The sequence below is a fragment of the Styela clava genome, chromosome 4 (assembly GCF_964204865.1).
Source record: "Styela clava chromosome 4, kaStyClav1.hap1.2, whole genome shotgun sequence".
Lineage (NCBI taxonomy): Eukaryota > Metazoa > Chordata > Ascidiacea > Stolidobranchia > Styelidae > Styela > Styela clava.
Genome location: NC_135253.1, coordinates 7,771,119 through 7,793,123, shown reverse-complemented (window position 1 = coordinate 7,793,123; position 22,005 = coordinate 7,771,119). Strand labels below are relative to the sequence as shown.

At 35.3% G+C, this 22,005-nt stretch overlaps 2 protein-coding genes across 3 annotated transcripts in view; one reads left to right on the top strand and one right to left on the bottom strand.

The window, feature by feature from the left end:
- Window positions 1-1,311: 1,311 nt before the first annotated feature.
- Window positions 1,312-10,363, bottom strand: LOC120326785 (dihydrolipoyllysine-residue succinyltransferase component of 2-oxoglutarate dehydrogenase complex, mitochondrial-like). 2 transcript variants are annotated; one of them, XM_039393131.2, is made up of 12 exons: window positions 10,175-10,363; window positions 9,953-10,005; window positions 9,552-9,628; window positions 9,369-9,440; window positions 6,044-6,099; window positions 5,625-5,730; window positions 4,779-5,023; window positions 4,146-4,243; window positions 3,683-3,813; window positions 3,120-3,277; window positions 2,116-2,283; window positions 1,312-1,761 (listed from the first exon to the last, which is right to left on the bottom strand). In XM_039393131.2, the coding sequence occupies exons 1-12, from the start codon at window positions 10,277-10,279 to the stop codon at window positions 1,627-1,629; spliced, it is 1,404 nt and encodes a 467-aa protein (XP_039249065.2). In that variant the 5' UTR covers window positions 10,280-10,363; the 3' UTR covers window positions 1,312-1,626. The 2 variants fall into 2 exon arrangements, with proteins under 2 accessions (XP_039249065.2, XP_039249066.2); XM_039393132.2 differs by having other exon boundaries at window positions 10,187-10,363.
- A 7,054-nt stretch (window positions 10,364-17,417) lies between these two features.
- LOC120325869 (dynein axonemal heavy chain 6-like) overlaps window positions 17,418-22,005 on the top strand; it is a 75,188-nt gene continuing 70,600 nt past the window's right edge. Inside the window, exons 1-9 of the mRNA XM_078111765.1 lie at window positions 17,418-17,669; window positions 18,407-18,508; window positions 18,800-18,904; window positions 19,106-19,275; window positions 19,544-19,632; window positions 20,112-20,264; window positions 20,331-20,464; window positions 20,627-20,800; window positions 21,472-21,653. Coding sequence (XP_077967891.1) covers window positions 17,559-17,669; window positions 18,407-18,508; window positions 18,800-18,904; window positions 19,106-19,275; window positions 19,544-19,632; window positions 20,112-20,264; window positions 20,331-20,464; window positions 20,627-20,800; window positions 21,472-21,653 — 1,220 coding nt within the window. The 5' untranslated portion in view covers window positions 17,418-17,558. The remainder of the gene's footprint in view (window positions 17,670-18,406; window positions 18,509-18,799; window positions 18,905-19,105; window positions 19,276-19,543; window positions 19,633-20,111; window positions 20,265-20,330; window positions 20,465-20,626; window positions 20,801-21,471; window positions 21,654-22,005) is intronic.

Sequence of the window (22,005 nt, the reverse complement as noted above, 5' to 3'; positions counted from 1 at the left end):
AACGCTCACCTCCACTTCACGCTCGACAACGCCCAGCAGATAAAATAGAAATACCAAAAATCCTCCCGGCCGTTAATCGAGACGCACTTTAATATCGGCTGCGCCCGTTTTTAAAAAAATGTTATAATAAAGTATCTCCTTCGGGCCATTTCGTTTTATTATCAGCTTGTAAAAAATTAAACTTTTAAAACATCTTTGTGTCATCACCCATTTATGATTATTCATTGATATAATCGCGAAGCTAACTGCACATACATTTCCGCGATTTAGTGCAGTTTCCAATGCGAAAGAGGGGGGTGAATGAGTAAAAATAAACTACAGAACTAAAAACGTTGAATGGAAACTTCTGGTTAAACCGTAAATATTAAACTAAAGCCCTATGAAGTGTTTTTACAAACTACAAATTTTATTGTTCATTTTTCGCATATAACAATCAGGATAACTATGTACATCCTATTCTTAATTAAGACGTGGGATGAATATGTAAATAATATCCGAAAGCAGTATAGATATGATAAGGGATAAATAAATACGGTGGGGAGTCATAAATTTGATGGCACCGTATATTTCACCTTTCCAATCTTGTGATATAATACCTGAACTCGGCAGTTTATGTCAATCCTCGGGAAAATTTTTTTTTTTAAAGAATCTTAAAATTCTGTCCCGTTTATTTTTGTCTAAGTTAAGTGTACGTGAAATGATTGCGTGCAAAGCTTAATGGATATTTAAAAATAAGCTCTTGCCGCAAATCAGAAATATCATACCTGGAGGTGAATTGAAGATTATGAACGTGGATTTTTTGAGGCTGTTTGGTTCTTCCTGTAACAAGGTTGTGTAAATACGAAATTTTGGCGTGGCTCTCTTTTAGGGGACGCAGATTAAACTAATATAAAACCAGCTTCCTTTGGCAATCCTCACGCAATTTAATATCAAAATAGCATCGCCTCACCTGGATTAAAGTTTGAAACATAATCCTGCCCCTCGCCATGGCAAGATGTTCTCAGCTTTACACATTCCCACAGTTTTAGGAACAATTAAGGGCATCCGGTTAACTATTCTTATTCAAGACCTAGCAATTTCAAGACACGCCGGCCCCAACCCGTTGAATACAAGAACTAGAGCCCAATCTGTCCCATTTGTTCTGCGACATCAACCGGTCAGCCAGCTTTTACCAACCCTGTCTGCTTAATCCTATTGCTAAGTTTTGATCTTTGCAAATTTCAATATACAGCACCACATTGTTGGTCTACTCTAAAGAGAATAATGAGCAAACAGAAAAAGTGCACAGCCGTTCAGAGATTTGAGAACGAATTCTGAATGCCATGAGTGTATTTTCTTCAGTTATTACACAGACCAATAAATTTTACAAGGGCACACCAGACTCAAGATTTTTGAACTTAACTTTCGCACAATGAGATATTGCTTGAAAAAAATCAAAATTGAACTAGTATAGTTTCAAACAGGCATTCAAGAAGGCTGAACTAGTATAGTTTCAAACAGGCATTCAAGAAGGCGGCATCCCAACGAAAATATTGAAGCGCATATTTGAAGTCGAACAAAACAGGCCACGGAGGCCAAAATAGATTACAATATAATAATGAATCTTCTTGTCTACTATATGTGCGATCATAAATCTAAAAGTAAAATCTGTGGATCTTCCACGGCTTGCTTGATTTTGCGTAGAAACGTGACAGCTTCCCTGCCATCCACCAGCCTGTGATCATACGTTAAAGCAACATACATCATGGGACGTATCTCAACCTGAAATTATTTAAAATAGGTTTAATAAAACAGTTGGCACGGTGGAAAATTACAATCAGTAGAATGACTCTAGTAGAATAGAGCAAAATAACTCTAAAATATATATATATGAAAAAAATAAATATGTTAAAAATATACTTATGAAGTGTTTATTATACCATAACTTAGACAAATAAATACCTTCCATACCATACACTTGCTATAAAATTATTCATCAAATAATACCTACTCTAAATAGTCAAAATATTTAGTAAAACTTTTCTCAAATTCACACATCCAAGTCTACCAATCCTATTTTATGTTTAGCTATGCAACAGCCATTTCAAAACAACATATAAATTATCAGATTCTTACTTTTCCATCAATTGCAACTGGCCTATCAAAAATAGCATGCATTCCCAAAATTGCAGATTGAGGTGGATTAATAATAGGTGTACCAAACATTGATCCAAAAACACCACCATTGCTAATTGTGAAAGTTCCCCCATCCATGTCTTCAACTGCAAGTTCATTATTTCTTGCCTGAAAAACCAGCAAAAAGTAAACGCTGAGAAAATCAGTTGCTGTAAGTTGAATAACAGTTTCAAGAAGAGTTTATACTTTGGTAGTCATTGCCTACTGGACAACAAAATTAAATTTAATGTTGAATATGACCTTGATTTAGGATATTTTATAAGTTAGTTAAAAACCAAAACTTTTTCATTTTTCAAACCAAATTTACCAGTTTATAAATTGTCATAAATTGTATTTACGTGCATTCTAATTTATAGTACTGATGAAAATTTGCAACACATAAGAGATACCGAATTTATAACATAATAAGTAAATTTCTATAAAAGAGTTGGTATACAGGTAACGACTAGGCAAATCATATCACTAATAATATTGAAATCTGTTTAAACAGTACTACTTGTATAGCAGAACCAAAAGTAGTAAAATTAAAATGAAGGATACAAACATGTTACCTGAATGTCTTTTAGCCTAACTATATATACAAAATAGTAATAAGGCACATTCCATCACGATAGTGTGCTCCATAACACTGCATGATACTGATAAGGGCTTGGCCTTTTTTCAGTGTCTAATTTCCAGAACTGTAGCATAAACTCAAAATACTGCTCATGTTTTGGCAAGTATCTACTTGTACAGATGACGGAATTAAAGTATGAGTTTAAAAAAACTCACCTTCCCAATTCCCCTATTGCATTACCCAATTTAATATACCTGGTAACAGACAGGAGTTGACCATTGAACAAACACATAGTCAAGCTTCTACTTAAGGAGCTAACGTTATTAACCATGCACCACCAATTACATAACAGGTACCAATCTTCAGACAATCATGGTTTGAATCAAACCTTAGCTGCAAGTTCGTTCATTTCTTTTTCAATTTGTTTATAGTTCATGGCTTCACAGTTCCTTAATACAGGAACAACCAGGCCTCTGGGTGTTGCTACGGCGATACTGATGTCAACATAGTCTCTATATATCATTTCTTGGGTAGCATCATCAATCACTGTAGAAAAAATTGGTAATTACATTACATTAAATATCCACTAACAACACTGGTGTAAAAAGTGAACAAAAATAATGTAATAGATAGTAATAGTTATTAATGTAATAGTTTTGTCTCCACATTATTTGTGACACGAGCATGTACTATTGGTATCTTGATAATTTAATCTTCATAACTGAAGTCTAAATTTTTCAGTATGCAAAATCATAAGATTCCTTCAGAATATTGTTTACAGCAACTGACCAAAGTCAAGGTCAATCCTTCTTATTCTAAAAATCGAAATTTATTGAGAAAACAGCATCAATTACAAAACACTGTGAGACATTGACTTGGCGTAATATAATATTGAAAGCTCAAAACTCACTGTGGATATTTACAGAATTAAATGAAAAATTGTAAAATTACCTGCATTGACAACAGGTTGGTCTTGTAAAGCATAGGCAGATGCTTTAATGAATGCTGACATGAAACTCAATTTTATTCCATGTTTCTTCAAAAAATCATCTTTATACTTATTGCGCAATGCTTTAATATTTCTGTAGAGTGAAAAAGGACATCAAGATCAAGAGGATGTTACAATAGAAGAATACTTGATTGACCTGAGTGTAACAAATATGTCATACATGGGTAAAGCAAATTATGGCTAATGGTCTGTGTTACCATAGGTTAGCAGGGTGGTATTTCACATACTGCATATACAGATTGAAGTATTCAAGCCTTGTTTTCAATATTGTTTCAAATACATGTGTTTTGACTCCACGTTCTCCGTATCAGATGAATGCACTATCAGTATGGTATTTGAATATTTGAACTTTATAACTCTATAGTCTAAATTTTTTACTATGCAACTACAAAAAAAAGACCTTACGTCATATCAATTTCATTGAATGTGGTTAACATTGCAGCAGTATTTTGCGAATCCTTCAGTCGTTGAGCAATCCTCTGCCGCATTCGGTTCATTTTAACCTAAAATAGTACAGCAACAGATGTATTACAGAATTTTACGAAGACCACTAACATTTATTTTAACCATATAAATACAAATTACAAGATCTAGCGAAATAGCATAACACTAAGCTGCTAAGATTCTTTTGTTGATTAAGTCTGAAAGAGTTGTTTTCAAACTTTTTGGCAGAGCGGAAACCCCAATGAAACATTCCAGAGGTTCGAGAAACCCTTGTGCAATAGTTTAAATGTCTTCTATTGTCTGAAATTGTCTTTTCAACTATAAATATATATAAAAGCAAACCTAATGCTGTCAAGTATCGCAAATTCAATAACAGTGGCAAACCTATTAATATGGACACATAATTATTGGACTCTGGATTTAATTGGGAAGTTGCAGAACCCCTGGATGGTATTCGCAGAACCCCGGTTGAAAACTACTGGCCTGGAGGAACAATCAGTATTCAGTATTGAAATGACCCGTTTTATTTTACTTCACTGGTCAGCAAACATTATTAAATCAGTTAAAGTAATTTAGAAAGATTTCTCAACAAACCCTATTTTCTGTTCTAGCTCCAGTAACTTGCTCTGTTGAAACAGATGGCGTTGAAGTTTTGACAGGTGTGACTGGAACACTAGCAACAGGAATGGTTGACAATGGTTGGGTAGGTACAGGAGGAGCAGGAGGTAAAGTTGAAGGAATCTCTTTAGGGGGAGATGAAGCGGGAGTATCAGGGGTGGGTGTTGGAGGAGCAGGAACATCCGCTGGCTCAGATTTGGGAGTTGCTGCTGCCGCACCGTCTACAATATAGAATGTTACAGTTCGATTTAATTTAAGTCAGGGGTGTGCAACCTTTTTTATTGGAGGGCCAAATACAAGTAACTGGGTGATGCCGCGGGCCGCACCTTTATTTAATTTAGGCACAAAAATTGCCTATATTTGCTATTGATCTTACGGCATTATTAGGGGTTCTTGCAGAAATAGTGGATTTAAAACGCATATAAACTTCTGTAGAATCTGCTATTTCAATCTTTTGTCACGCCGACTTCAAACGAATGCAGTGAGAAACACGTTTTTGTAATATAAATCGTGTATTTTGCCACAGATTTTGCTAGCTTGCTAGGCCGCAGTTTGCACACCCCTGATTTAATTGATACAGCCTATTAAGTATTTCTGGGAAACATGAACAAGTCAATTTCAATAGATTCAAAATTCCTGAGCCATTTCAGATGGTTCAATACAATATTGACTCACTGCTTTTTCGAAAAACTTTACTGGGTAGAAAAAAATAAAATCATTTTTTCCAAATTAATAAAGTATGAAGAAATTACTAAAAGGAGTATAACAAAACTCAACAAATGAAGAATGCTACATATCAGGAATACGATTGCATATATATACCCGAGTTTATTGTAAACAGAGGTGTTCCTGGGGTAACAGTTGAACCATCTTCAACAAGCAGTTTTTCAACAACACCTTTTGATGGTGCGGCTATTGGAATTGAAGTCTGTATTTATTAAAAAAAAACATTTTTTAAACTGTGAATCACCTGATCAATTTACAATATTGGATACAAGTACCCATATTCAAGTTGAGAAGTGCAATAAGCGCCTGTAAAATTCATCCAAACAATTAATTTTTATATCTTAACAAATTTATTATTAAGAGTAAACCAAGACATTTGAAGATATAATTACCATGAAGATTCTGGTAGTTTGTTTTTTATTTGATCAACATTTCCAATTGACATTGAAATTATATTTTGGTTACTTTTTCACTTTGATGCAGTAATCTGGTCAAACTAAACAGAAATGACATACCTTATCAGTTTCTATTTCAGCCACAGTTTCATCTTCTTCAACTGCTTCACCCTCAGCTTTAAACATATGAGAAGAAGTTAGAATACAATGAAAATACCTAAATTTTAACTGGAGGAAGAGGTGTTACTTGCACAAAATGTTTTATACCTGAGGCAATGTGTTTGCAAAGTTTTACCAATTCCAAAGAGGAAATATATTTTAATAAATAGATAATGAACAGAGCAATTTCATGTGATATCAAATTTTGTGGCAATCAGTGAAAATTTAGTAAGTATAGGGCGGGTATACTGTAATTTATTTTACAAAAAAACACGATATTTGTTTTCATTATTATACTATTGTCCACGCCCCAGAACGATCAAATGTTCACAGCCCATCCTAAAAGGATACAAAAAAATACCATGCTTTTCAATGTTTGCAGATTTGAGCAATTTGAATCAAAGTGATAATTTCAACATACTAGACCAGGGGTGGCCAACCAGTCAGAGACCAAGAGCCGCATTTCGTACTTTATAACAGCGAAGAGCCACATTATCAGCGTGGGGTATTTTTCCATTGGCATGCTTTTCCATAACTGAATGGTCACATCCCTTAATTAAAGCGCATTTCAGTTGGTCTTCCTCATAAAGATAGATCATCTTCAACTCAATTTACTAGAGGAAATTTCAAACAATCCAATTAAATGAGTCATTGACGCTGTAGTCTGTAATGTTTTATCTGCACTTCAATAACTTCATTCAAATGCGTGTTTGCCGCCAAAATCCATTTTGGATACGATGTGAAGTGAATGAACGCGTTCACGTATCTTCGACGTAAAAGAAGAATGCACTATGAATCCTAATATGTTTAATTGAAACATGATGAATCGTAGTTTGCAAGTTATATTTTTCTTTAAATAACCAAGGCGAAAAGAGCTGCATGAAACCAGAGCAAGAGCCACATGTGGCCCGCGAGCCTTGGGTTGGCCACCCCTGTACTACTATCATTATGTTACAAAAGTACGAACGCATGTTGGAGTGGTGGAGAAGAATATACTAATAAATCCATATTTGTTATTTTAGGACGACAGAAGTAAGAAGACAATAAAATCCTATAATGACATAAAAAGCCAAAAGTGACTCGCGGCTAAAGTAAGAAGAATGCAAGTTCCCAAGAGTCAAAACTGCACAAAATTCGATTGTAATTAAAATATATACACTACCTTGTAGATTCAATAACAATTTAAAATGCTTATTGTCTTAAATATTTGCATGAATGCTACTATGCATGATTACACACACACACAAATACATAAAATTTATAATTTAAATGGTCTAACATCCCCTAAATCAGGGGTTCTCAAACTTTTGGTGTTGCGGAGCCCCTGAAAAGATTGACTATTATTCTCGGAGCCCCAAAAGAAATGTTAAAATTGTAGCTTTCCGATAAATATACCTGAATAAGTTAAAAGTACTTAACTTAATTTAAATGCTAAACCTTTTTTTAATGGGGTTAATGCAAGTCATAAATAAATCAAAATTTCAAAGATAAATTATATATACTCTTACAAAAGCTGTAAATTTGACACTTGACAAACATATTAATAAACTAGGGGTCGAATCCTTTCCCTTTTGACATTTTCGGAAGACTTAAAAGGCCGCTAATAACGTGTGCGATTGCATTTTGTTACAATCACTGATAGTTTTCGTCAGCATGGCATGTTTTTAAACATCTTTACGCCAGTGTTCATTCTCCCTAAATCAAAAATTTTCTTCGGCATATACATGTATTGTTTCACAATGACGACGATAATTGCTTTTTTGTTCTCGTGGGGAATTATGAGTTCAATGTGAAAAACATGTTACCATATAGTCATCGGGGACGAAATGCTAAAAATAATAATTAATAATAAGGGGTAAATCGCAACTCAAATTTCGTGATTGAAAAACGGCATTCTAAAATATTAAAACTTAAAATAAAAGATCACGCTATAAGTTTGGTTTTAGCAGACTCACGTCAGATTAAAAACGCTTTTATAGGCATTGTAAATCTCAAAATTTGGTGTAATGTTAGGTTTTCTTTGGTTATTCATTGTATAGTAACTGCGAAATCGAAACACAGTCAGTCAATTGTGTGCGCGACTTAACTTTTTTTTTATTCTGAACCCACCGACGGAGCCGCATGCATTAAAATAAATTTCAATCGTATTTTGCTCAGATCTTGTGATTTTTCAAACGGCGATATCTTGCTTAATAATAATCTCGAGTGCAGCAGAACAAATCAAGTTTGACAAATTCCAAGATCGCAAAAATACGACTCCAATTTATTTATAAGTAAAAATAACATGATCTCTTTCAACGAAATAGTAAGTATATTTGTGAGCTTTCGTTAGATTATGGTCTAACTTCTTCAAACAATACAAGATATAACTGTAAATATAAAGATCACAAGAATTCAATTTATTTTGAAATTAAGTTTTCTATAACTGATTTAGATGCTATGGTAATTTAATCCATATCCTTATTATTAAATTACCATAGCATCTAAATCAGTTATAGAAAACTTAATTTTAAAATAAATTAAATTCATGTGATCTTTATATTTACAGTTATATCTTGTATTGTTTGAAGAAGTTAGACCATGATCTAACGAAAGCTCACAAATATACTTACTATTTCGTTGAAATAGATCATGTTATTTTTACTTATCACTTTAATACTATCTCGTTCAAGCATCTTTGTGGTGAGTACCACATACGGATCCGAAGTAGAAAGTAAACAAGGAGAAAGGACCTGCAGTTCAATACACAATATCCAAGTTCCCTTAATTTATTTATACTTGGCAGTTTATCACGTATTTTATGGATTTTAGAATAGTATTCTTTCATTTTAGTAATCCTAATAGTAATCTCGAATGAAACTTGAGTAACTATGAGTACAATTGAATTATTACGACAAGACACTTTAAATGCTCGCATCGGCCATACATTGAATATTTTACGCAAAAGAAATCTCGTTATCCGTTTTTTTATAATCGCTAAGAATGTTGCGCGGAAATTTCCGATTCAAATCCCCACCGCTTGAGAATCCTGGCTGCGTTCCAGCTTTTAAATAATGTTATTTTTTAATTCCGCCTCTTTTCCATATTTCGAGGCTATATTGTTGTCAAATTTTATCAAAGCTGTTATTGCTTCTTTGAACAGTTACAAAACTAGTCATTATTTTGAAAAGTAATCGAATAGCTCGCGGAGCCCCTGGGTTTCGCTCGCGGAGCCCTGGGGCTCCGTACGGAGCACTTTGAGAACCTATGCCCTAAATAATACTCTATAGAAATGTAGAAAATATACCTTTTTCCCAACGAATGTCACCTTCTGAAATAGATTCAGCAAATGCAGGACAGTTTACTGTGACAGCTTCCACTGAAAAATATAAATTTTTAAGCCTTCTACTGAAAGTTATAAAAGTACATATTATATATTAGTAGTGACATTTAACAAAGTAATGATTGACAACTTTGTAAGTGAACATACATGAAGTTGAACTTGTTTGTATGAATCTCCAGAAATATGTTTTATCAGTCCTACTCCATTTTTGCAACAATTGTGATCTGAAATCAAAATTTAAAAGTAGGTAAAATTTTCAATAGAAAATCAATTTCCTAGTTTTGATAGTTACAAGAGCAATACGAAACTTCACAAAAAAAACTAGTTTTTGTCAGTACAAATTACTTGGCATTAGGAACCTAGAAATAATTTTTCTTTTTTCGTATGTTAGGTAGAATTTTTTTAAAGGAATACATTTTATATTCCTGATTATGGACTATTGAAAATAAAATCAGGTACAATGTCCAAGACATATTTCAGGTAGCACAATAAATGAGGCAAGATAAATCATAAACACACAATAATTATGAATTATAGTAAATACTGACTGTTGTTGATTGTCTCTTGCCAAATGCTTCGTTGACATGTGAAGATTTGTTGTCTGTAAAAATCAATAAATAAATTCATATAATAGTGGTGCAGTGGTGATAGATTTGTCAGTCCAGCAGTCTCAGAGCCTGTGAATAGCACATACAGACATATAGCATAAAAAACAAGGTTAAATAACAAGGTCTGAAGGTATACAAAAGTATAGAAAACATATTTCATACTTCAGTACTCACTCTTGAGGCACCTTCAATCCTCAGAAGTCGACCACTTCCGACACACTTTAAGTGATTGGAACATCTTGACAATCGCACTAAATTCGCCGCCATCACAACAAAAGAATAAGTTTTCTACAACTCATTAAACACAAAATCTAAGGTTAGTTATTAGACTAGCATATGGCCAAGAATCCTGAAATACAGATTTAAAATGAGAACAACTGAGGTACGGTGACAAAAGGCAACGTTTTTTGAAACTGTCAAATGCGCGGCGGTGTGGCTCAACGGGCTAAGCGTTTGGAATACGCTCGCCACCGCACCTCTAATTACTCTGCGTGGGTTCGCAGGTTCGAATCCCATGCATGGATGGTTATGTGCGAGAGGATTGCTGGACTCCTCGCCGTCCTTGGGTGGTTCACGTAACCGCTGGTCGGTTACGGCTTCCTCCACCACCAAGTCCATGCTTCAGAAAACAAATAATACAGTAAAACTAATCCCATACCCGACTTGGAATGATAACCGGACGAGAGGCCGTGGTTCGCCATATGGATAAGCCGTCTTATCGGCTTTCCTCTCCCCCGGGGTAAATATGTAAATCCTATCCTATCTAAACTCGGGAACTCAACACAATTTAACAACTCTTGAAACAGACAAATCTCACACTCTGTCGTGACAATCTGGAAATCGAGGCCATCTGCATCCAGGTGGTATTGCAAGACCCCAACCATAACTCATCCTAGTCTACAGAATTTCTCAAACAGTCGACACAGTCAGGTAAAGAACCCAAGATCCCAAGGACAGTTAAGTATTTCGTGGCGCCTGAAGCTGCCGCAAAACCATGGAGGTATTTCCAAACCATGGCCGCTATGGCCAAACTCATGGCGACTGACTTTTTAGCTGCCTCAAACTGAACCATTTATTCTTTAAGCACTGGAAATTTCGAAGAAATTGGTCGTGTAATCAAAGATAAAAACGGGTTTTCAATATCGATAGGAAGAAGAATGACATGATGAAGAACAACAACAACAACACAAAACGATCGTTATGTCCACTGACGTGTCCAATAATTGTTCGCATGAACATGTATTTCCAAACATCGATGGGAATTTATTCGCATGGTTTGTCGAATTAGGATAGAGTTTTCCTTCAAGAAGATCTGGCCGCGGGCCTTATAGGCCGCGAGCCGAGGCCATTTATCTTTCAGTTTCGTAGCGCACATCAGGTAACTACCTGAAAATGATTTTAAAATGTTCTTTAGAAATTTAGTAACAAATATTGCCTTGTTCCCACTTCCAAAAGTTGCACGTTTTACAGAAAAGACGCTTTTACTACAATAAATATGTGTTACCATCTGTCCTATTTTCCCTGCTTTTCCGGTATCATGGGCCAATGAACGCAGACTTCTGCAAGACGTAACAGTCAAGTTAGTCAGCTGTAGGTGGATCCCCAGTGGTCGGATGAATATCAGATGTACTACAACTGCTCGCTTTTACGTTGAGTAGCCTTTCCATAGTTTTTTTCAGTCACCGGTAATATTAGTTCAGTTATTCTAAGGAGGTGTTGAAAAGTATAGGTAAGATATCAAACACTTGCATATCCTTACCATAAATAGCAATTTTAGTTGAGCACTAGCTCATAAGACGTTGTTAAATAGGTGCGGTGCGGTAACTCCAAGGAAGGCTAGACCTAGAATAATATGTCTCAAACAACGATATTTTCTGGCTTGCATGAAATGTTTATGATTAATTTAATGACTCTTCTTGACTATTCAGCAGACTTATACTACTATATACAGGCCACAGCATATTTGGAAATAGAAATGAATGGCTATCTATTTCTGTAATGCACGGTTGTGTGAAAAAGAAGAAAATCAATTTTACTAATGTCGGTTGGTCTAAATCTAAATTCATAGAGTCGACAAGAACCTGGGAAGCAATGATAAGTTATGCCGGAGTGGAAAGAAAGGTAGCATTGGAAACGATTGAGAGGTGAGAAATCAAGTTGTAGACAAACAGTTGATGTTTTAAAATATAGTCTATAGTTCATACTCATACTGTCATAGGACATTTCAGACTGTGATATATCAAAATTTAGTGTAGATATAGTGTAGTACGGTACCGGTAATGGTATGCAAACACTGCTGGACTGTAGTACATGCAATGAGCATATATACGCTCATTTAGTACATCAGATAAAATGCATTATGATTATGTATTCAAGGTATTAGTTAGTATTTAGGGGTATTTTTAAACTCATGCTGCTCCAAATATTATTTTCTTCCTCATTTTAGATACTGTACTACAAAAGAAAACGGCAATGTTCCACCAATCCGACCTAACGCAGGCTCTGATCCCTGCTGCTATCAGTGCTATAAAATGGATTAAACAAGAAGTCTTGAAGCTTAAAGGTATATGGGAATCATAATAGTTGCAAACAGCTTAGATGGGCTATTCATATTGAAATACTTTAGCACTTTTCTGCAATTGGAACTGCCCATCAAATTCATGTTGGAGACTTCATTGAGATTTTCAATTCATTTTTTTCCCTCGACTATGAAGATCTTTTGAAGTTAACGAGGCATTAATAAATAAAGCTGAGGAATTTAAAGAGGATATGAAGAATGTAAATGATACCAGGGCACGTCTATTTAACACTGTCAAACATAAGGATTATACTCTCCACCCAACAATGATTCACTGAAGAAGCATGTGGCCCTCAAATCAGTTCTTGAGTTGGCAAACTGCAAGTGTAAGAAAAATAGTCAAAATAATTTATGAAAGTGTGCCAAAATCATCTTAAATTGCACAGATTTTTGTTTTTGTATTGACTGCAAAAATCACAGTACACTTTAGAGGAAAAGTCGATTTTTGAGATAGTGGATTTCGAAAACAATTCAGAAGAAAGTGAATTAGATATTACTGTTGATTTAATATGTATCATTTATTTGTTTTGTTTTTCGGACATTTGTTAGTGTCGTAGTCCTGTTTCTAGAAGTATTATTGCCTTTGTTCAAATACATAACCACATAAACTAAAAAAAGATTAATTGTAAATTGTAATATTTCTGTTCACTATGTTAATTTTCTTGACTTTTGCGGTAAATTTCTAAGTGAGAAATACCTGATTTATTTGTGTTTTCGTGCTCACGATGTTAATTTGTGACTTCATTGCTTAAAAATAAATACGTTTGATAGCTTCTATAAAATGGATGTAGCTTTTTATGCTGTTCATGTTGTAGACTGCTTGTGGTTATTACATAAAATTTATTTATGTGAATCAGCGTTGTTGGTGTCGCTGCTTTCGAGGTCACTCCCGATTCCTGTCACACAATTAAAGTATTTTTTGTTGTTGGTTACATGTATGCCATATTTTTCGTAATCTACGTAATAAATTATGATTGACCGAGGAAGTCCGATTTTGGTCAGGCAAAACATCACAGGAATACATTTGTGTTAGTGTGCTGTAGGGCTCTCGAATTGCATAGTTCTCATGTATGTGTTGTAAACTTATGGTTATTGAATTTCCGGGAACCTCTTATATTCAGCACTAGGATTGTGGAACAAGCTGTAATGCGTTCATTATGTTCGTTTTCACACAAAACTGAAGAATTTATTTAGTTACCAGATGTGCGCTACGAAACTCATTTTCTGGGCGTTTTCATGGCTTCGTCTCACGGCCCATATCCGTGGTAAGGATCTACAAGTGTTTAATAACTTACTTATACATTTTTCAACAACGTCTTAGCATAACTTAACTAATAATAACTAAACAGGGCTATGGAAAGCCTGCCCGACTCAGCGCAAGGTCAAGCAGTAATAACTAATATTCATCCGCTCGCTAACAGCTGGTTTAATTCAATTGTTACGTCATGCTGAAGTCATTGTTCCTTGCCGAAAATGTAGAGAATATAGGACAGATCGTAGCACATATTTCTTGTAGTAAAAGCGTCTTTTCCGTAAAACGTGCAACTTTTGGAAGTGGGAACAAGGCAATATTTGTTACTAAATTTTTTAGGAACATTTTAAAATCATTTTCAGGTAGTTACCTGATGTGCGCTACGAAACTCACTTTCTAGGCGTTTTTCAGGGCCTCGGCTCGCGGCCTATTAGGTTGCCGACCCCTGATCTACAGTATTGCATTGAGTAACTTTAGTGGCACATAGAGCGTCCCATCAGTTACTGCACCAGAAAATAATATGGGCTCCTGCTGTACCATCGCGACAACTCACAACACACTAAAAATAAATGCATGATATACTTGCTGTCCCGTAGTGTTACGCTATATTTTGTAACCACTAAGTAAGTCGTGTGTGTTACTTTTGTGCAGTGCAAAATTCCCGGAATTATCCCGTAGATTCACTTGGAAAATACCGACAGACCGAGCTGTCCTTTCGTTGCGGTAAAACTATGACGAGTTATATATACGATGACGATCACGCTCTACCGGGAGTTCCGCGTCAGCCAGCCATTGGATGTTCGTGCCATAGCGGAAGTAATAGGATAGGATTTACATATTTTTCCCGGCGAAAGCAAATCCTATAATACGGCTCAATCATATGGGTTGCCAGTTCATGTTGGGTGTGGGATCAGTTAGCGGCCCAGGGGTCGGCAACCTTTTGTCGCTCGCGGGCCAAAATTAAAGGTTGCAAGTCATTGGCGGCCGCACATGTTTTTATAAGTATAAGAAAAGTATAAGTATGAGTGTATATGTATAAGTGTTGCTGGCAATATACATGCAAAATTCCCGGAATTATCCCGTAGATTCACTTGGAAAATACCGACAGACCGAGCTGTCGCTTCGTTGCGGTAAAACTATGACGAGGTATATATACGACGACGATCACGCTCTACCGGGAGTTCAAGGTCAGCCAGCCATTGGATGTTCGTGCCATAGCGGAAGTAATAGGATAGGATTTACATATTTTTCCCGGGGAAAGCAAATCCTATAAGACGGCTCAATCATATGGGTTGCCAGTCCATGTTGGGTGTGGGATCAGTTAGCGGCCCGGGGGTCGGCAACCTTTTGTCGCTCGCGGGCCAAAATTAAAGGTTGCAAGTCATTGGCGGCCGCACATGTTTTTTAGGAAGTTAAAGACCGATGAATCACACTTTTTCGCACAGATCAGAAGTTATATTTTAAGCAGCAGGGCCGTAGGTTGCCGACCCCTGAGTTAGCCAATTATTTTTTTTCAGATGCATAGCCTAATGGTTGCTGTAAAACATCGAGACTTTTTATTTCACCCCGAAAGAGAGGAAACCCAAGCCTGTAGTATAGATTATATGGCAGTCTCGGCCGGCAGTACGGTTGTAAGTCCATGTTGGATATGGTTAACCCTTTTATTGTATCTTATAGATCTAAACATAGACTTTGATTGTGGATGAATCTGCAACCAATTCGCGGTTCCAAGAATCGCCTTGATAGGACGAGGATGTGAATGGTAATTATACATTATCATATAAACCAGTCTCGGCCGGCAGTACAGTTGTAAGTTCAGCTTAGATATGGTTAACCCTTTTATTGTACCTTATAGATCTAAACATGGACTTCGATTGTAGATGAATCTGCAACCAATTCGCGGTTTCAAGAATCGCCTTGATAGGACGAGGATGTGAATGGTAATTATACATTACCATAAAAACCAGTCTCGGCCGTCAGTACGGTTGTAAGTCCAGGTTGGATATGGTTAACCCTTTTATTGTACCTTATGGATCTAAACATAGACTTTGATTGTGGATGAATCTGCAACCAATTCGCGGTTTCAAGAACCGCTCTGATAGGACGAGGATGTGAATGGTAATTATACATCACCATACAAACCAAATAATTAGGATTTGGGCAAAATCGAATATTTTTATCGAAAAATTCGAATATTTATACCGAATAATACTTGCATGATCGGGCCAAGACGCCTGGGGTCGATTCTCCAATCGGGAATCACCAGAAGACCGCAAAAGTCGGATGATTTTCTTATGAACGCTGAGTATTTCTGTCAGCGTCATATTGGCAAAACCTCGATAAACTATCTATTTTCTTGCGAAACCGTACGTTCAGTAAGATAAACGTGAAAGTTTATAAGTGATCATTGACGACAGACGTTAAAAGTTATTAAAGGGGAAAATTTGCAATCCCAATTGAATATCCGAAGACCGCAAAAGTCAGATGATTTTCTTATGAACGCTGAGTATTTCTGTCAGCGTCATATTGGCAAAACATCGATAAACTATCTATTTTCTTGCGAAACCGTACGTTCAGTAAGATAAACGTGAAAGTTTATAAGTGATCATTGACGACAGACGTTAAAAGTTATTAAAGGGGAAAATTTGCAATCCCAATTGAATATCCGAATTCCTATCTTTAGTATTGGCCCTAATCATCGTTTTTACCTTTTGTAAATTAATCCTCCTATCTACAAGTGCAACTTTATTATCATTACAGTAGCCTGCATACTTGTGATGCAAATTTGGCCTAGGCACCGGTGGCCTGGCACCGTCTAAATATGGCCCGAGTTACACTACGTTCTCTAAGTTTAACTCGAATAATGGTTGGAAGGAATGCTTTACTCTAGCTAGGTTAAAGAAATTTTCCAAAAATTTCTCAGCCAGATACTCTTCGGCTTTGTCCGTAAAAAACTTGTTTTTTAATGCTAATGCCAGAGACATATCCAGTTCATAACATGACATACTTGATAAATATTAAAAAAAATACATTATAGCTGCTAATAAAAAAGAAAGGTGCATATCAAGCTAGGTTTTATCTTTTGCGGTTGAGTACAGAATATATATATTATTGAACAAGAAGAATTGGAGTCATATGAGCAGGTAGCAGATGGATTTTTAAGAGTGGGTGATGGCGACGAGAGTAGGCTAAATAGCCTGCTTTGAATGACTGCCTGCTGATATGAATCCAACCGTAAATATATACTATTACGTTCCAACGCAGAATACGACACAATATATAATAAAAATCAATTACACGTTACAAGACGAACACAGATTTGCGATCACTGAAGTTCTGAGAAGATTCCAACCGTGAACCATTGATTAAAAGATCCAATGGTATATGAATTAATATAGTGAAATTTAATTTTCTAACTTTTTTCAAGTTTGTTATTGAACCAGACCGGGTATGTTAGTCGTTGAAACCACACCTCAATGGTTGAAACAGACCGACCACACTGATGATGTCTTTTCTTAGCTCGAAATTGAAGCATGACGAAGTCGTTGTAATGAAAGCGTCTACCGTCGCGGGGAGACGGTTAGCAATTTCTGTTGGATTCCAAGTCTTTGCAATGAAGCAGTAGCCAATGCAGTATTTATGTTTGAATATCTCAGGTGCCTTTATATGAATGAAAATATTAATTCAAGTATGAGACCTTCCTAAGAATAAAAAAAATGTCAAGTAGGGAATTCATTGCGGAAAGCGGTGAATCAGAGCCAACTGGGACTCTACCAACACCAGCTACAGCTACAAATGCCGCAATCAGTAGGGCATCACAAACACAGGTTTGGAATTAATTATAATTATATTGTTTCATTTTGACTATTACCGGTATAGGGTATATCGCATCTTTATTTCTGTTATTATTGGAAATATACAAAAAACATAAATTAATAATAACAGCAGACAGGCAGAGCAACAATGGTAGGTCAATCAGTTGAAACTTAAAGATTTTGGGTTCAAACCCCATGTCTTGCTCAGAACATAATAGATTAGGCAGGTAATGCTGAACTGAAATAGTTTCAACGCTTTCTAAATAGTATATACTTACTGTATGTATCAGGAGCTGCTTGTTTAGAGCCTTGTCTGGAACAAAGATGTAAAACGTCTTTGAAAAAAATCAATTAGGTTAGGTGTATGTAATCAGGTACAGGTTTCAGTGCCGAGAAGGTTCAAGTCATTTACTCAACTTGAATTGGAATGAATTTACCATTCATCGAAGACTCAAAGTGACTCGAGTTATCTTGATAGAATTGCTCCGACCCATCATTGACTCAAATCTTAGATAACCCAAAACTATACTTTTGATTTGGGTTCACCGTTCAGGGACTTTTATCCAATACTGACAGGTATCCCAATAAAAGTAATGTTAACATTTCTTAACAGGTTTGAACTAATTTTATCATGTTAGTAATTCTCAAAACAAAAGTATATTCAAATTTTTATTTTGATATCATTGGTTTGTTTCAAAAACATTTTAAATGGTTCAATATTACTATATTAACTAGTTATTTCTTTTCAGATGAAAAGCGTAGAAACAGGATCAATATCCCAACTTGCTTCTAGAAGAAATAAACAAGGATCATTTTTGGCACCTGATGCAGAAGGAAAAAAGAAGGGAACTGTCAGTATATTGTTATTTTTTTTGCCTTCAATAAATGAATGAGTAATATATAATGTTGCATGCATGTACTAGATTACTGGGCAGAAGTTGTGTAAGAAAAGGAAGTGGGTTTATTTCGCATTTTACCAATACAAACTGAGCTATGTAATAGAATATGTTTTTCAGTTTTTAAAAAGCACTATTGAAGTTTGGTTATTAAATGCTTTGTAATATAAATTAATTGCAAGCGAAACTGCTGTAATATTTTCGCTGGCAAAAATAATAAGCCTGATATCTTTTTTCTTGATTTAGGATATGATGTCTCGCCTTTATGATAGAGCAGAAGATTCACTGGTGATTAAATCTGTCAGCAAAAGCAAAATTACAATGGATGACGCATCAAATGAACTTACTATTGTAAGAGATTTTACAAGTTAATGTTTATGGATGGGCTGAATAAGTTAATCAATTGGTATTGATTAGTACAATATTCAATTATTAAGAACTTGAATTGAATAATTGTAAATAACCAACTCTGTGTCATTTTTGAATCTTTCAAACTATAAGTTATTAGTATATAACTACTATGATTATCATAAACATCTGTTCTTCTTACAGAAACCGAAGCCTCCTGAAAAGGGTGTTCCCAGACAACGAACAACGTTCAGAACCACATTCTTCAAAAAAGACCATGAAAGAAAAATTCTGAGAAATAAAAATAAGTCGATACATAAGTATTTTGAGAAGCAGAATGTTGTAGACATCGGTGCTGGAGATGATCATGGAAAGTATGTATGAAAAATGGTCTGGAAATTAATTTGCAATAAGTGGTAAATTTGCATTTGCTTCACGCAGCCTCAAAATATTAGGAATTGAAAGTCTTCCAGATGCCCAAAAAAATTGTTGCAAATTTGTGTGAATTTTTTGGTATCAAGTTTCCAAGGATTCTTTCCACAAAGAAGCAATAGCATTCAATGTGAATGAATATGCTTATACATTATATCAGACAAAAAGGCGCAAAAATACATAAACTCAACTTATTTATTTTATGATTAGACACAGCCTTTCTGAATCAGGAAAAGCTGAAAGTGATGTGATATCCTTATCGATTGATAATGATGGTGATACCAAGTCACAATCTGAAGGTAAGACAATCTATATTTTCACAGCTGCTGTATAATAAATGCCAGTTATTTGACTTGAACTTCAAAAAATCTTTCTAGATATATTAATTTTTTTTTAATATTTTCCCATCACTCAATGGGTAAGCAGTTATCTTCTGAAAATGAAATATTTTCAAATGTTATCAATGTTGAAAAAACCTTTTGGGGCTCCCGAAGTATGCGAACAAAGATGGCGGACATCGGAATGTAATATGTGTACTAGGTTAGGGTTAGGCCATAATTTTAGGTATAAATACTACGGGAGGCTCTTGGATAGTCTTCGAACTGATAATAGGACTAAAATAAGGAAAATTGGAAAAAAATTATCGCCTAACCCTAACCAGTTACCCATGTTACGTTCCGATGTCCGCCATCTTGGTTCGCATACTTCGGGAGCACCAACCTTTTTATATAAACTACCTACACTTCACAAAATGATCCTAATGTTCATTTATAATTAGGATCGGAAATTGATGTTGTCTGGGAACCAGTTACCACAGCATCACAAATGGGTCGCAAATCTGGTACATTGGATGGACAAAACACTCATAAAGGACCTCATGATCTTAGTCATATTTTATCAAAATTACGAGACAACATGTATGACAATATCGGTAAGAAATCATTTATTTCATTTCGGTAAATCCATCATTGCATTAATTACCATTCTTTTGATACAGAACCAGCAGACGATGATGTCATAAATCATATAATCCGACTACGATCAGCCCTTAATTGGAAGACAATGCTTCCTAGACATGGACCAGGTGTTAGGAGAGCAATGAAGTTGACAAATCACAAAAATCCATTGAAGGTTTGATGAGCTCTATCTAATTGAGCATGATTTTCTCCAATCTTGATTTGGATCTATTTTTGTCCATTTTATTTTTGTTTGATGGTTGCCACAGTGGAATAACTTTTTTCATATTTTTGACGATTCCTGATACTTTACTCTTCTAATTTCCTTAATTTTCAGGAACCACTATTTCTTCTACAAGATGCCGGTGAATATGTTTATGCAATAGAAAGATCAAAATTTCTTGCTGGTGCAGGAAGAAGAACCAATCCATTCGATTTACAAGTTGTTTCTGCAGAAACTGCGCGAAAACGGGATTGCTATTATTTGATAACGGCTACTTCTGTTACGAAGGTTTGCATTTTGTACTCTGTATTGTATTATTGTATACAAATTGAATTATCAAAAAGAGCATTCTATCAGCAATAGTATTAAAGATTATGTGTCACGCAGTTGGCATTAAGTACTTCTCAAAAGTTGAATGGCTTGGATATTATATGATTCTGAAAACAATTTTATACCTATAGTAGAACTGATTATCAAAAAATACAGTGGAAATTTTCAATTCTTTCACCTTTTTGTCTAATAGTAGTTAAAAATTCATGAAATTGTCCATTTTAGTATGAGAATAATTTATGATTATCTTGATTCATGGCGAATGATGAAGTTTTCATATTCATTCTAGAGGAGAGGGAAGTCGATGAAAAGTCTTGATCATATAGAATGACATTTGGCCACCATCATCCAGTCACTAGTCAGAGAGTGCTTTTGTGCAGAACAATCCCCCACTAGGTTCAAAACTGCGAACCCATGCAGGGTAGATGTTCGATGGATAACATATTCATATTACAACCACCAAGCCATCCACGCTGATTCTTCTCTACTTAAAATTAACATTACTGTTTAACAGGCTATAATACACTATAGGAGGTTTCATCCTTCTTCCAAACTTTTCATAACAGTAATATATAATTCTAATCCAAGATAAGGAATTCCCATCACTTATCAGTATTCATCTTTTTCAGAACAAAAAAAGTTCAGTTGAAGGTGTTTTGGAAACAGAGATTACTCCTGTAATCTGGTGGATTTATGAGCAACGTCTATTTAACATGATTTGTGATCTGCCCGTTTTTGTGAAGTTTCGTTTGTGGAAACAATTTGTTCTATGGAGAAATATCATCAGAAATCAGAAAACATCTGGTTCAGGGTAATAATATTCTGCAAATTTATATTTGAATCTTGTTTTTGTGTAAGGGCTGTTCACAGCCTCGTTTCATGACTAAAAATTATTAGCATGCTTGCCATCTTGTTGTGTTAATATGATTAGAATGCTAAATCTAGTTTTGTTGACTCTGCTTGCTAAAGATCTTGAGTTCAGATACCAAGCTCATATTCAAATCCAGGGTAAATGGTCCATATGCCAAACAGGAAACTTGATTCTTGTTCTTCCAATTCATAACAGTAACACTCTATGTTTCAGTGACTGCATGTACAAGGCCTTGTTTTGAGTAAAACTTTGGAAATATCATAAAAACAAAAAATTCCATGCTTCTCTTACA